The sequence below is a fragment of the Coffea eugenioides genome, chromosome 9 (assembly GCF_003713205.1).
Source record: "Coffea eugenioides isolate CCC68of chromosome 9, Ceug_1.0, whole genome shotgun sequence".
In the NCBI taxonomy this organism is placed as follows: domain Eukaryota; kingdom Viridiplantae; phylum Streptophyta; class Magnoliopsida; order Gentianales; family Rubiaceae; genus Coffea; species Coffea eugenioides.
The window spans coordinates 40,107,557-40,123,982 of NC_040043.1; the positions used below are offsets into that span (position 1 = coordinate 40,107,557).

General features: G+C 37.5%; 1 protein-coding gene across 1 annotated transcript; it reads right to left on the reverse strand.

Annotated features, from left to right (window-relative positions):
- Positions 1-6,740: 6,740 nt before the first annotated feature.
- Positions 6,741-15,990, reverse strand: LOC113748425 (external alternative NAD(P)H-ubiquinone oxidoreductase B1, mitochondrial). Its single transcript, XM_027291975.1, has 10 exons — positions 15,764-15,990; positions 14,317-14,593; positions 13,767-13,973; positions 13,371-13,621; positions 11,413-11,632; positions 11,143-11,247; positions 10,238-10,501; positions 10,034-10,155; positions 7,329-7,448; positions 6,741-7,225 (listed from the first exon to the last, which is right to left on the reverse strand). The coding sequence occupies exons 1-10, from the start codon at positions 15,841-15,843 to the stop codon at positions 7,138-7,140; spliced, it is 1,734 nt and encodes a 577-aa protein (XP_027147776.1). The 5' UTR covers positions 15,844-15,990; the 3' UTR covers positions 6,741-7,137.
- Between the last annotated feature and the right edge of the window lie 436 nt (positions 15,991-16,426).

Below are 16,426 nucleotides of genomic sequence, written 5' to 3' on the forward strand. Positions count from 1 at the left end.
CTGCTGCTCTATCTGTTGGGCTTGTTGGAATTCCTCCCACTCCTTTACAGCTTTGGTAATTACTGCCATGGGATGCTTATGTTTCTCTTCAAATTCAACTTCATTCCTTGCTTTCCAGATTTGCCACAAAATTTCCACAGTCAATGCTATATGTTGCATTCCATCCTTACGGCTCTTCACCTCCATCAGCATGGTCCACCACCTTCTGAAATCACTTGTATATTCCGTCAGTCCATCCCACTATAATGGAGCCATTTGCCATATCAGTGTTGCCTTTCTGCAATGGAAGAAAATGTGTTCTATTGTCTCACTGTTGTCTCCATATGTTTTGCATATTAGGTCACCTTTTCCAATTCTTCTAACAATGGTTTCTCTTCCTGGTAATGTTTGTTGTAAGCACCTCCATAAAAACAACTTTTGCTTATGCTTAATCCTCATTTTCCATAGCTGTTTCCATACTTTTTCACAGCCACCTGCCCAACTTGTTTCTCCCCCTACCCGCATGTGTGGTGTGCCCTGCAGATTCTCTCTTGCCAGTGCTTTATATGCTGAACTGACTGTGTAATTTCCATTGTTACTATTGCTCCAAAAGTAACTGTCAGCCCTGCCTGTTATGCTTATAGGCATTTTGAGTATTAACCTTGCTTCGTGTTGGCTAAATGTCCTAAAAAGGAGTACTGAGTTCCATCTAAAATTAGATATCAACTCACTTACTCGACTGATGTTGCATCCTGGAGGTTTAGGGGACTGAATTTTACCATCCTTGCCTTCTTGTAACCATGCATCCTCCCAGATTCTAATGCTTTTCCCATTTCCAATTCTTTTCCTTGCTCCTTTCTTCACTCCCTCTCTTGCCCCCATCAGACTTTTCCATATCCAGGATGAGTTACACTTTACTTCACAGCTCAATAGTGATGTCTTAGGATAGTATCTAGCTTTCAAGACTTTACTCATCAATAAATTTGGACATGTGAGGAGTCTCCAAATTTGTTTTCCCAGTAGAGCTTGATTGAAACTTTGGAGATCTTTGAAGCCTAATCCACCAATGCTTTTGTCGGTTGTTATCCTTTTCCAGGAGTACCAGTGAATTTTCCTTTTTCCATTCTCTTCTCCCCACCAAAATCTGGCCATCAATCCATTAATTTCTTTGCATAACTTAACTGGGAGCTTAAAAACCGACATTACATAAGTTGGCATTGCCATTGTTATGGCTTTCAGCAAGACTTCTTTCCCTGCTTAGACTTAACTGTTTATTGCACCAGTTAGAGACCGTCTTCTGACATTTATCTCTGATGAAACAAAAAATTTGGTCTTTCATTTTTGTGACAACCATTGGCAGCCCCAAGTACTTTCCCTGCTTTACCACCCTTATGTTCCCTAAGATGCTACAGATCTCTCCTTGTTTGTATTGCTCCACATTCTTACTGAAGAAAACTGAAGACTTATCCATGTTAATCATCTGGCCTAATCCTCTTCCATACGTCTTTAATATTCCCATCACTACTTCAGCCTGAGTTTTGTCCGCTTTGCAAAAGATCAAAGAATCGTCTGCAAAGAAAATGTGAGTTGTTGACGGTCCATGTCTGCTGATTTTCATCCCGGTCAATCTTTTGTTCCTCTCTGCTTGGGCCAGCAATTTCGAAAAGCCTTCTGAAATGAGCAGGAATAGGTAAGGTGATAGTGGATCACCTTGTCTAATTCCTCTGGAGGGTATCACATAGCCTTTAGGTTCCCCATTGATGTTGAAAGAAAAAGAAACTGTTGAAACACACTCCATTATCCAGTTGATCCATGTACTACAAAATCCCATTTTTTCCATGATTGCTTCCAAATATCCCCACTCCACTCTGTCATAAGCTTTCGACATATCTAACTTTAGAGCCATAAAACCTTGTGGACCTTGCCTTTTGTTTTTGAGAAAATGTAAGTACTCATGAGATATAATAACATTATCCAGAATTTGTCTTCCAGGAACGAAAGCTGCCTGGTTTTTGCTAATGCATCTTTCCAAAACTTTTTTCAATCTATTTGCCAAAATTTTGGAAATGATTTTGTAAAGCACATTACAAAGGCTTATTGGCCTGAACTGTTTAACCTCAGTGGGGTTATCTACTTTGGGGATAAGGGATATAATGGTGTGGTTTGTTGCCTTCAACATATGGCCAGAATGGAAGAAGCTCTTATGGCTTGGATGACATCTGGTTTGAGAATGTGCCAAAATTTATGAAAGAAAAGTGGTGTCATTCCATCTGGGCCAAGAGCTTTGGTTGGGTGCATAGAAAAAAGTGCTTCTTTGATTTCTTTCTCCTTAACAGGCTGAGTGAGGTCTGTGTTCATGTGGTTAGTAATGGTTTGTGCTATTCCCTCTAGAACCACATCTGAAGGATTCGTTCCCTTACTACTGAAAAGGTCAAAGAATTGCTTCACAAACTTCTTCTCCAATTTCGTCATCTGACTTAGCCCAGGAGCTGTCCAGCCTTTGTATCTTTTGCATGCAGTTGCGCTTCCTACGACCGTTTACCCTTGCATGGAAAAAATGAGTATTCCTATCCCCTTTCTTAAGCCATTGAACTCTAGATTTTTGGCTCTAGAAAAGCTCCTCTTCCTCATAAGCTTCCTTAAGTTGCATTTTAAGAGCCTTTTTTCTTTCCCGTATGTCCTCACACTCAGAGGTTTGGAGATCACTCAAGAGTTTTTTAAGGCTTTTAATTTTCTTCCTAGCATTTCCTGGAAAGTTGTTCTCCATTTCAAAATGGCTAGCCTACATTTTGCTATCTTCCTATGCACTTTATACATATTAGAGCCTGATTGTTCCTCCTCCCACGCCTGCTTCACTACTTGTTGCAGTCCTTCTTTTTTCAGCCATCTTCTATCAAACAGGAACCTACTTTTCCTCTTCCCTTGTAGAGGATTGGAGTCTAGAAAGATCATGCTATGATTAGAGCCAAAATTTTCAATGTGTTTGACTGTCGTTCGGTCAAAAATTTGGCTCCAAGCACTACTCGCCAATGATCTATTGAGCCTTTGTTTAATCTCACCCTCTTGAGCCTAGTGATTACTCCAAGTCCAGGGATTGCCTTCATATCCTAAATCAATAAGGCCATTTTGTTCAATAAAGCTCCTAAAGTATTTGAAAGTTCCTTCCTCCCTTTTTCTACCCATCATTTCTCCTCATTTGATATGATGTCATTGAAATCGCCAGTAATCACCCATCTAGAACCCCATAAAATTTTCCTTCTCTCCACCACTTCCCACTGGCGTCTCCTGATTTGGTCATCAGTGCTAGCAAAAATTCCTATGAACCACCAGTCTACATCATGTTCAGTGTCCATTATGTGAATTTCCATGGTGAAAGCAGTGGTTTTGACCTCCAAAACTTTCACTTCAGTATTCCACAATATAGCCATGCCCCCTGATTTATTCATAGATTCCACCACCACACACTCTTCGAATCTCAGCTTCCTTTGAACTTTCTCCATGAATTGTTTTCTATTTTTAGTCTCACACAAAAAGACCATATTTGGGGAGAGGAGGTTGCAAGCCTCCCTCAACTGAGAAATTGTCAAGGGGCTCCCAGCATCTTGACAATTCCACACCAGTGCTTTCATTTATCTATTGGTGACCAGGTTGGGCTGGTCACCTCCCCCTCTCCAATGTTTGCACTGCTTGCTTGATCAGCTTCCTTCCTTCCCTTTTTTCCAGCTGATTCTGTCACTACTGCATCCTCCATTACTTCATCCACTAGCTGGAATTTTCTCTTGCCAGCAGAATTCGTAGAGTTCCCACATTTCTGTGCATCTGCCAATAGTTTTCTTTTGATCACTGGAGTTCTTAAAGTTTTGGCTCTAGATCTTCTAGTTGTTGACAGTTTATTTGTTTCCTCTAAGACCTCCGACTGTTCTTCCACCTGCATGTTCTCAGTTACCTGTTCCTTTAATATATGATCCACAGGCCTTTCCAACACTACGTTGAGATTACCTCCACGAATATTCCATGCAAAAGTTTCCGGTTCATGAGTTTCTTTACCTACTTTAGCTTCCTTACTCTCCTCCTTGTCTGTCAACTTGGCTTTGGCTTGAGTTAATAGGATGGATTCTGCCTGTTCACCACTCTTATTTTGCACATTTTCGTTTCTCAGAATCTCTGGAACACTAGTCATATTCCTCTCTACTAACTCCCTTCCATTTGGTTTTGGAATAAGCTCTCCATCCTTAAATCCCCACCTTTGCTTGCTAGGAGATATAGAGGCAGGTTGTGGACCTCTTGATTCCTTTTGCGGTGATGATTTCCCCCCCCCCAGCTCTGAGCCATGGTCCAAATTGGTTATCCTGCTGACCTTTTCCCAGTTGTATTCCATCTGAGCAATTCCTTTCACCATGTCCTATTTTGCCACAAGTGTAGCAGAAATCAGGACATCTTTCGTACTTGAAGCTTAGCCATTTCACTTTCCCTTCCAGTTTAACCGTAGTACCCCTCATGAGAGGTTCAGAGATATCTGCCAAAACCAGAATTTTAATGTGTCTACCTTCTTTGCCCCCTCCTTGGGGTATGATCACTTCTTTTGTTTCATGGAAACTGAAGCTATTTTCTTTCCCACCTCCTTTGATATCCAGTGCACTGGGAGGTTCCAAACTTGAATCCATAATGGGGCTATATTAAATTCAGCTTCATTCTCTTCAAATCCTTCAAACCACGGTCTGATAACAAGCATCTGGCTATCAATAACCCACAGACCCCCTATATAGATCCGTTCCCTATCCTTCACATTGGGTATGAAAAACTGAAAGGTATTGACTCCTACCTCCACCACCCTCAGGCCTTTGGGATAACCCCATGCCAGAGTTACAAAATTTTTAACTCTCACAAAGTTGATAACTTTTTTACCTTTTATCTTCTCCACCAGGCTTTCCTCACATTCCTTTACACTGGGACTTACATCCCCCAATTCTAGTTCTGTACCACCCAATTCTTTTGTAGATAATGCAAATTTTTGCAATATCTCAGTTATTTCCTCTGCCATAGAAACCTACTAGGGTTCTATAAGGGAATATCACAAATGAGCTCAAACCAGGGTAAAGAACCAGTGTTTAAGAAGGCAAAAACAGGGGTGACCTTTTAAACTCTTCCGAATCAGTGTATGGGTTGCACTAAAGGTAATAAACAGCTCACGTGAATAAAGCCAAAGTAACTAACTTACCATCAAACCACCTCAGAAAAACATAGAGAAACCACACTGTTAAAATTAAGTTTTTGTCCAAAGAAAAAAGTAAAGCAGAGCCTTCACTTTATATGCAAACCATTTTTCCAAGGTTTCCCCTTTTTTTTTAATAATTACTTTTTTTTCCTTTAAAACCAAAAAATAAAAACAAAAGGATGAAAAACGACAAAAAAATGCTTTCTCCTACCCCTCAAGAGTACTTACAGGAGTCGGCAAGATCCTCTTGGAAAAAGCTTTAAGGTTGTCTGTCGATGCTTGAGACCCGACAGAGTAAAATGTGGATCCTGGTACTGCTACTTCTTTATTTGCACCAATCAGAACTAAAGATGAGATCTTGTCGGGAGTTCTTTAATGCTGACATTGAGTCTATTGGATTCACTTAAATGCTGAAACAACGAATTTTGTTGTCTTCCAGATGGTAATTTTAGTGCCCTATTGTTTTACTAAGTTCAGACAGAGAGTTGTGCCAACCTCCCAAGGAAGGAGATTTGCACACTTCCCAATAGAGAGAAAATTTGAACTCCCAAGAAGAGAGAAAAACTGGTATGTTGTATGTTACACTTCCGTTCACTTATCTTCCTTGAATTGGCATTTATTGTAACATTTTAGCCCCTTTGGAGGAAATGCAAGAAAGATAAAACTTTTATTCTAGTACTACTTTCTGTTATCCTACTTATAAAGTTTACAACAACAATACAAAACAAAATAATGTTAACTTTTTATAAGGTATAAATTCCTTAACTTAAACTATTTATTTTAGTTGTTTTGGAACAAAGTAAAATTTACACCTTGATGAATTCACACATATAAAGAGATTATTTTAATTTTCAATACAACTTAAACTACACCATGTATTAAATTGTATTTCCTAAAAAAATTTCTTGACTTTCATATAACTACTGTTTACGAAATTTTTTAAGGTGTTAATTACTCACTAAATTCCTCATAAGCGGTTGATCTCATTATAGAGAAATATAGACCATTATTAGATAACAATTTTTTTTTGTTTTAATCTACATTTTTTGGTTTAAAATTCTATTTTGTTTTGATTTTTTGGTTAAATAGTTATTAAGAGCAAGGGTAATGTTGTCAATTTGTAACATTTGATAAGAATATTTAGTCTTGTCAAGTTGATAAAAGATGATATTATGAGATAACCGTAGGGGAGGTTCTGAAATTATCCCCAAGAAAAAGGTAAAATAATTTGACTAAGTGGTACGTTTTACATAATATTTACAGTTGCTGAAGATAAAATAAAGGATAAGCAACTGGTATTCCATGAAGAGATGTGGAATTATTATTGGTGTCCGGGATCGAAATTCTGCTCAGCCATTGTTTTCTACCATTTTGGGGATGACACAAAACACATTTTTATTGGAGCAGATTTGTGACAAAAGGATCAAAGCAAGCCTCAGCATTTTCCCGTTTGATCGATGATTAGGCCACTGATAATAATTTCTCATAAAGCAAGAGGAGGCCATTGCATGTAGAATTTGATACTTTAACCACGAAAATGTTCAGATACCAAGGCAAAGATGTTTTATTTTTCCATGCACTGATATTCAACCAACACTTAACATATGTGGAGAAACTCGTCCATTCTCAATCTTCTTTGCAGCCAAATTCAACAGCAGTGAACCATAGCACGTTGTCCCATACACACCAATTAAGTGCAACAGCAATGCACAGTTATGACTAGTTACATTATGAAACTCCAAATGTAAGTGAACTCCTGCTCTGAAAATTCAAAAGCAATGCTTTTCTATTTCTTTTGGAAAAGAGGAGGGGGGGGGGGGGGGAGGATGCAGGGAGTTAGGGAAAGAGGTATGAAGGATGTACACTATAAGGGGCAATCAGTGAGAAACTTCCCAGAAACGGGTTTTCACTTAGAGAATGGCTACAGCCCTTGGATGTCTGCATCAAATGCGACTTGAATCTCGCCCAAAAAAGAATCTCCTTGACCAATCACTGACCACCAACAACCTTGTTCGCCAGCTAACTTGCTTGCTGCATATAACACAGATATCTGGATTAGATGAGTTCAATGCAGCCCAAAACTTAAAAAACACAAGCAAATGGTATTTTGTCTGTTTAAAAAAGTAGTGGTTACCTTGCGTAAACAGAATACCAGAGCCACTGTGTGCTACGACCCATAGAAACCCAATCTCCAGGAAGTTCGGCTGCTGCTTGCTCCCCACCCAGCGGAGCAAATTGCCCAAAATGCTTATACCTGGGGTTGGAAAACACTGACATGTCAACATCTACAAATTCTGACGGGAACTTCTATCATTTGTATCTTTGTCAATACGGCTCAAAATCTCAACTGACAGTTGTAGCTGGAGATTATCCTTGGGGTCATAGCAGCACAGTGAAGTTGCAACTAATTTTTGTAGCCATAACATCCAACGCATGAATTCCCTCATAACTGAGAGGTTATAGTCTATTTTCTTAAGGAAAATAACAGCGTTGAAAGGCAGTGCCAGACGTTGATATTAAACATATTATTGATTTTTTTTTGGGGAGGAGGGGGAGGGGGGTTTTGGAAGGCTGTGAGTCTCTCTAATTTCCTACTATATCTGTAAAATGATCCTGCTGTTAGATTTTTCCAGTACACTATTTAAAGAGCAAAAAAAAGCACAGGCAAAGGTCAAGTTTAAAGTTTAAAGAATTAGCTTGTGTGGTTTTGACTTAAATGTACAAGATATCTAGCAATTTTTTGAACAGCTATGACATACAACTACCATCCAGACTCCATCCTCAGTACCTTATCCCTTACAAAACTCATTCCTATATCTATCCCGAGTATCTTCTAGGAAGATAGGAAAAATTTTTCAAGGAACAAAAAAATCATACTGCAACAGAAGCTTGCTGGAAATAACTATAAGAATCCTAAACTTAATAGCAAAGTTGAGCAAAAAGTACAATAATTAGTCTGTTGAGACTGACAACCTATTTCAAGAAGGAAATAAAAAAAGCTTGGTCTAAATTTCTCAACGGGAAAGCTTGTTCCCTTTTTAGAGTGCAACCACATGAAGTAGAACGTGGGAGCAGTCCCAGAATTAAGGGACAAGCTGAATCTTAGACCAAATAGAAGAATTACTCGACAAAACTGTTTTGAAATTAGGTAAGGGTCCCTGAACAATTCTATCTGTAATTTAAGTGACACTAGTGTACAATGCAATATTAAGAAAACTCCCCTATTTTGACCTCAAAATTTTCTCCTATTTCACCAAAACCCTAGAGAATGTTGAAAATCCACTTTCTAAGTTGAGATACCTGACATAGAAAGTAAATCTTTCCACAATAATAAAAGTCTTTTTAAGCCCTTTTCAACATCTTCAGGTTATTTCTAAGTCCTTTTAAGCTGAGACAGCATTATTTAGACATCTTCAGGCAAAATGTAATCTTCAAGTAAAACTTTCCGTGATAATAAGAAAAACAGAAACAACCAATAAAAAAGCTTTCAGTTGGAACAAGGGATCTGGCTATCAAACATACATGAGTGAGAAGAAAACCACAAGAGTTCATTTAGCAAGACCAAGACTTTTGTAATTAGACACTATGTATTAAGTAACAGAAGGTTCATTAGATCATATTATACTAGAGTTGATTTAGCAAGACCAATACTTTTCTAATTAGACACTGCATTAAGTAACAGAAGGTTCATTAGATCATACCAGTATTTCTTTATTACAAGATTCTTCATTTTCTTTGGCCATAAAAGTTCTTCTAGTTTCATGTTGAGGCAAAAATTTATGCCATTGCTTGTTATTGTGAGATGGTAAGCACTTTTACCTTGTTTCTGATAAACTTTGGCTGCTCTATCATATCTATGGAGAAGAGTTGATAGTCAAGACTGAACTAATACGAAATGAAAGTTTTGACTAGTAGGCATTCTGTAAGAAGTATCAGACCCCGGTCTAAGTTCAAAAGAGTTAAATTCCCACATATACTGTAAGCTGAACCCAGAATCTCAAACATTATACTCATTAAGTTTGTAACAAACCATCTGATATTGATAGACTCAGTGTGAGGCTCAAGAAGTATAGAAGATTTAACACCCATTTATGTTTGGTTTAACAAAATGGAAAGTGCCCAGTGACTCTGATGACTAACAATTTCCCATGGAAACCACCTAAGACAATTTTAATTGGTGGGCAATCACAATAATGACCCTCATCCTTTTGCCTTGTATTCTTCCTTATGGAGAACAGATTCCACATTCCTCCATATTGTGTTGGTGGTTTCATGGTACCACATGCAATCATTGATGAGGTATTTGTGATTAATGGTTCGTAAATCAAATTAACAATTAACTTTATCTTTCTTTCGCATTTTGCCAGTGTAGTGAAGCTGAAATTGAAACACGGAATTATGCTACCAGGCCTTCTGAACTCTTTCTGTCTGCTCAGTAATTACAATGATAATTATAAATTATAGAGGTGTATACTTGACTGACTGAAATAGCCAAATACGCAAAAATGATGGTTTTCGCCATAAGCCAAGCACACAGTCAAACATTTCAGAAAGCTCCTTTTTATTTGGTTTTTCAGATGTGGAAGCATAGAGGCAGTTATAAGAAGAAAAGATTCTCCAATCATGATCAGACATTATTATTTGGTTTGATGGAAGCAATCACTAACTGAACTATGTGAACAAGATGATCAATACATCAAATCAGAAGGTAGTTTTTCCTGTTTTAAAGGTTCTGTAGTCATATATGAATTTTTTTTTATTTTTCTAATTATACAGAGATTAACTGATTAATCACACGGAAATACAGAAACTACAAGCTCTGCAAGAGGCAACACATACCGGAAAGGGCGAAATTCATGACGCCCACCGCTTCTAAAACGGCGCGGGCCTTCTGGATTTCTTTTACACTTCTCCGAAAGGTTGAAGCACCGAGCTAGATATGCACCTTGTTGAGAAGCTACCTAGCATTCCAAAAGATGAATTACATGAGAAATAGTGTCAAAATAAGGCAAAAGCAACACAGAGGAAATGAAAATAAGTAACCTGAGCAGTCGCAGGAAGACTCTTCATCTGTGTATCAACATGAGAAAGGGCTAACTTGAACCCTTCAATATCTATCTCTTCTCTATCATTACCCTCGGGGTCCTTGAATAGGTCTACCACATCAAACAGATGCTTGCTTTGTAGGTAAAGTTCCACTTGGGGGTATCGAATGACAATGTCCTCAATCACTTCTCGAAATTCCTCAATCGTGAGACTCCCATTATTATCCTTGTCTGCTGCTTTAAATATTTCTGAGATATCTTCCTGATAAAAAAACAAGTGAAACTAAGAATGAACGGCAAGATAGTAAAATGAAAGCAATTTTGTGAGAACCAACACATTGATACATCTTAAGAATATAATGTGGTTCTATAATTGCATGAGAATGGTTGACCGGTAAGCCCTTGTTAGGCTATTATTTAATTCTTTTTCCTGACTAGACTAATTGTACCAATGACTGCATGCACCTCAACAAAGTTTCACAACTGCCTTGTTTGCTAGTTATTTTTTATTAGCTCAAGCCCCAAAATCTTCACCTTGATTTTGGGGCACCTCAACAAAGTTTCACAACTGTTATTGTTGGCTTTCAAAACTCAACTATATTCAAAAACTACAGTAATAACTAGTTCATGACCCTTGATGCTGAAAATTCTCCGTAGAAACACTTCATGTTAACATGCTAAGTTGATGTAAAGATATTATATCTGTTAGACTTACTGTGTTTTCTCAGCTAATTGTTGATATGTCATTAAGATGATTAAAACCTGAAAACTGAGCGACCTCATTCAAGTGCATGCATGCCAAACAGGGAGTAATTTACCATCATCAAGTTAATGGGAGTTTACAACTTTCTTGTCTAACTCAGTCAAAATTCTAAGTAAATGAACACATATAAGAACATATACCTTAATTTTCTTCTGCTGGAGATGGGTACAATCACCAAGAGCATAAACATATTCACATCCCTTTACTCGCAGCCATTCATCAGTTGCTAGAACACGTCTACTGCCCTGCAAAAGGATTAGCATTGCAATAAATTGGCATATAAGAACACCAGTGTAGAACGGACTTACATTTTTTTTAATATGCTCACATACGAAATCAAACTCAGTTACAAGGTAGCTTGATACTAGAAAGAGAAATAACCAAAACATAGGGAAGAAGTGAGAGCTTACCTGACCAATTTGTTCCATAAAGTCTTTCACAACTGGACGACTGCCTACTCCAGTTGACCAGACAACCATCCCATGCGGCATGGAAATATCTTCTCCATTTGATTTCATTTTCATGTTTACGGTTCTATCAGAAACACTGACAACCCTCCGTCCTGTTAAAACTTCAATACCATCTCTACTGAATTTCTGCTCAGCAAACGTGCTAATTCTTTCATCAAACCTACATTAAATGTATATTCGCAAAATCAGCTTTCCAGATATTAGGTCAAATCTAAGAGATTTCAAAAGCAGAGATAATGTATCTTTCCAACTCTCCACAACCATTTATTGGCTGCTATAAAGTTTCTTTCAAACTCAATAAAACCTAAAACTGGTTATTCTCTTTCCCCCACCCACACCAAAGCACAGCAATAAAAACAACAGATGGAAAGACATGTTATATAGCATTGCACAACTATTAACAGACAGGATATGTGTCACCTATAAGTTACATGAACAAAGATGAAATAACCAATATAACTACACAAGAACAATTGAAGAGCACCAACTAAATGAACAAGTTGTTTATAGATAACTAGCCAGTCAAATCTACCCCCTTAAACATCCAGAATAACTTATTAGGACATTCAGAGGAAATAAATCATCAAAGTAGTGCCATAGAAACAATAGCACAAGCCACTGGCCAGAATGAGTAGGTATCAGGCAAGTTAGGTAGTTAAAATATATCCAACGTAGGTTGCCAACTACTATACTAAGTCTACTTGCACATGAAAGGGGGAAAATCCACATCCTTTTCAACATTTACAGCTTTGATTTGGAATTATGGCAGGGCTTTGGAAGGACAAAGAACAGATTGCTATTAGTCAAAGATTATTGTTGAGACATCCACAAGGTGAGTGCAAGGTCACAATGCTGAGATAGGAATGGTGAAACAAAATTATTCTAACAGACAGTTTAGAATCATTAGATTGTGAGTCAAAGGCCCAACATAGCATCAGGACTACTCAGTCTAACTTGGAAACTGAAATGTAGGAATTTAGACAAACATATATTCTCCATTACCCTGTTCTCCCATAGGAAACAATTTTCAGAAAAGGACTACTACAACAAAAAGGAAGAGGATAAGGGAGTCAAGATTTTCATCATCAAATGCATAAAAATGCTGTTGCAATTTTGAGATAAATTTGGCAAATATATACAAGTCAGTTGGCACTTGCTAATCAATTCTATAAACGTTTCTGAAGAGTTATCTCAAGATAATCTTGTGATGAACTAAATGTTTGATCTCATGAACGATGAAGGCTGTAAGAATAAGGAAAACTTAAGCTTGTAATCAAGATGATGATATTAAAAAATGTTTAAAGTTTTGTATATATCATATACTTGTTTTGAAATTGTCAATTATTGCCTTTTCGTTCAAAAGGGATAATCCAACTTCAAATAGGATGGAATATTCATGAAGAGTTAAGGGTGTGATAGCAGTTTAAACAGGACAGAAGGAAAAATATAATATCTCATAATCTAAAAAGAAACTTTTGTTGTACAAAACCCTGAAAGAAATAGTAAATTTAATCTTCACATTAAGCAAAATGAACATAATCTCAACAGTGCCTAGGAAGAAAAGTACGAAACCCATTTTGATGCAGTGGCGACAAGGTAGTATAGAAGGCAAAGACCAAGCAGCTAAAGGAAATTTGTAATAAAAAAATCTACTAGCCTAGAAAGTCGATAACCTTACCATAGATCTCATCTTGTGTGTGCCTATTTCTGGTGGTGCTACTAGAAGTAAAACTCAATGCCTATGAAAAACTTTCAGAGTCTTAAACTCACCAATTTTTTGTCTACAAATGAATCAGAAAATTAAAAATCTCTGCAGGATCACCATTTCTAAGAGATCCACTATTCAGAAGGTTCAGAGAAAATATGCTAGGAAATAAACTGGGCAAGGCATATCTTACGTGTTGAGAATATGGTCCCCAGATTGGATCACTGTTATTTTTACTAAATCTTTAACTCCGGGGTATATATTGACTAGATCCTCGTAGACAAAGTCATGTAGCTCTGCAGCAAACTCTACACCAGTTGGACCTCCACCAACAATAACAAAATGTAGATTGGTTTTTCGTTCTTCATCTGTCAACCCTGGAAGAACGGCTTTTTCAAAGCAATCAATTACAGTCCTCCGGATCCTTTGAGCATCTTCTACTTCCTGCATACAGTTCATGGCTTCTTTATTAAAGGAGAACTCAGAGTCTAGAAATGAGATTCTTCTAGTGATAGAATCATTAAATACTGTTCCCAATAAGCTGTTAACTGACTAAATTATGCTTGTCTCCAGTGAACAAGTACTCAACCTTCAAAAAGTGGCAATACTCTGCTACACCAGGAATGTTAAAAGTATTAACTTCTGCACCTACTGCTATAACCAAACAATCATATTCTAGATCAAATTCATCTTTTCCTGCTAAATTCTCGTCAACAGTGGACTTGCAGAAAACCCTCCTATTTGCTGCATCAATCTTCAGGCATTCTGCTTCCCAAAATAGTATTTCACCATTTCTCTGTCATGAAAGGGGAATTGATGAAAAACCCATCATTAACTCATCAATGGGATACGTAATTGGAAATCAGAGAAAGGAAAAAGAAAATTGTTAGTGAGTTATAGGCACAGAGACAATAATGTCCTGAGACCAAGTGAAGAATGATGTAGCTCAGAAACGGACAAACTAAACATGTATAGAAACAAGGGAGGGGTGAAAGGAAAACTTCCAGGCAAGATAAAGATACAAAAATTTCCAATTTCCACCACAACAGCAACCCTATGGATAACCTAAATGTACTGCATGAAGTTTTCCAAGGAAAAAAGAAAGATCAACACAAAAGATACTACCATCTTTGCATCACCTTCTTTATCATGTTCCGCACAGGCTCTACAATACTTCGTGCCTCAACTGTTCCACATGTCACACTAGGCAGCAAAGGAGTAAATGCAAAATAATTCCTCGGGGAGACAACTTGCACATCATAGGAAGAAATATCCAGATCCTTCAGGAAGCTAGTAGCGGCCCATCCTGTCCCAAGCACAACCACCCTCTTCTTCTGTGATTTCTTATTACCATGTTCAACAATGGACATTTTGCCGTCTGATTGAGAATCTGCATATGCAATGAGACCTCCACTACTGCAGAAACCAGTGAAACATGAGGTTTACAGATTGAAAAAAGGACCAGAAAAACTTGCAGTCCCTAGCACGGTAAAGCATAAGAAGAATGATACACATAAAAAGATAATCCATCTCCTATTCCATTTACTTGTAGCATTATATAAGAATACAAATGAAAGCCAACTGGCATCTGAGGGAACAAGTCCAACTCCACAAGGAAATCCTTGTGCATTAGCTACTCACAATGTAAAAATGGCTACCCTGAACAAATTATAGAACCAGAGAGAGAAGTTTGTTAGCCAGATATTACTAGACTAACCAGATTAAAATTTCTATTCCTGTCATAGATGAGTTAATAATGCTCCATTCGTACCCCAAATGCAAGCATGCACAACTCCCCCAATTCCCGGACCATATTTTACCTGAATATCTTGATGTGCACAAGAAAAATCACCATGCACAGGATCAAATTTATTAAACACTGGACTCAAAAACCAAATGAGTGAAATTCATGATTCAAGTTCATGTAGAAATTCAACAAACTGTAGCTATTAAGTCCTTTAAACACTATCAATCGTCTAAAGAGATTATGGAAACTCCTAAAAAAGCATGCTAATCAACTGTCATGGGTTCATAATCCATCAAGTGAATGCTTCAATTTTACTACCATCTGATTAGCCCTTATTTCCTTATAAAGCGGGGAGAAAAATTGTCAAACTGAAAGACTTATGAATCATAGATATGACTATTATTGACAGACTCAAGTATCAATCATCCACATTACCAGCCAGTGAAACAATAAATCTGTCTTTTCTTCAAATAGTCTAGATCAGATAACATATCAAACAGTAGAACCATACAAGTACAGTTTTCTGGTCAGCACTTCTCAGCAAGACAACATGCTCAATCTTCCATTCAAGAATAAAAGAAAAGAACCCGCCAATATCACAAAATCAACATGTTTAAAATGGGAAATTCAGTCAAACTCTGAATATCACATTCGCAAACTTCTGAACCAAACAAGGCAATAACACATCAAACAACCAAAGGTACACAAAACAAGCATGTAAATGAATTAAACAAAGATAAAAGATCCATTCTTTCCACTAAAGAAAAAGAACCCATCAAGGTTTACCAATAAAGATTAACAAAATGTAACTAAATTCAAGCCAAGATGAAGCACAGAACCTTATAGAGCAGAGAATCAATAACTTAGAGGCATAAGGCCGTCCATGAAAAGCACTTTGCAGGTATGACAGAACCCTCATATTCAAATCTTCTCCTCCTCCTCCTTTCTTGGCTGATCAGAAACGAGTGTGTGTGAAATGAACAGGAGAGTGGGAAGCCTCCGACCAACTGTTTCTTCCAACTTTGTGTGGATTTTGTCTTTTTCCGTAGCTAAAAGTGCCAGCAAATTTTTCAATCAAATTTTCTACGTATACTACTACTTACTACTGTATAAAATAAACAGCATTTGTTTTTCTCTTTTGAATAATTTTTAAGGTTTTGAGTTGGGATATTTGAGTATTTTAAGGCTGAGTGTGAGATTAATGCCGCGTGGCAATTATGGTTAAAACCTCCACTGGGAACGCTCTGACTTGACTTTAGGTCTGACCACTGACTTTTCCCCATTTGGAATAAGATCTAATCTCTCTCTCCCTCCCTCCCTCCTTGCGGTTGTTTGTTACCACTAACGTGGCTGTTGGTGCTAATAAGTCTTCTCCTTTTGGTGTCGTGTAGACCTGAAAATTTTAGTAAGATGGTCACATTTTTTATCTTTAAAAACACAAGATCAATAGAGATTTCTTATTTATCTCTTTGATGACTCGAATTTTAAACTTGTGACATATA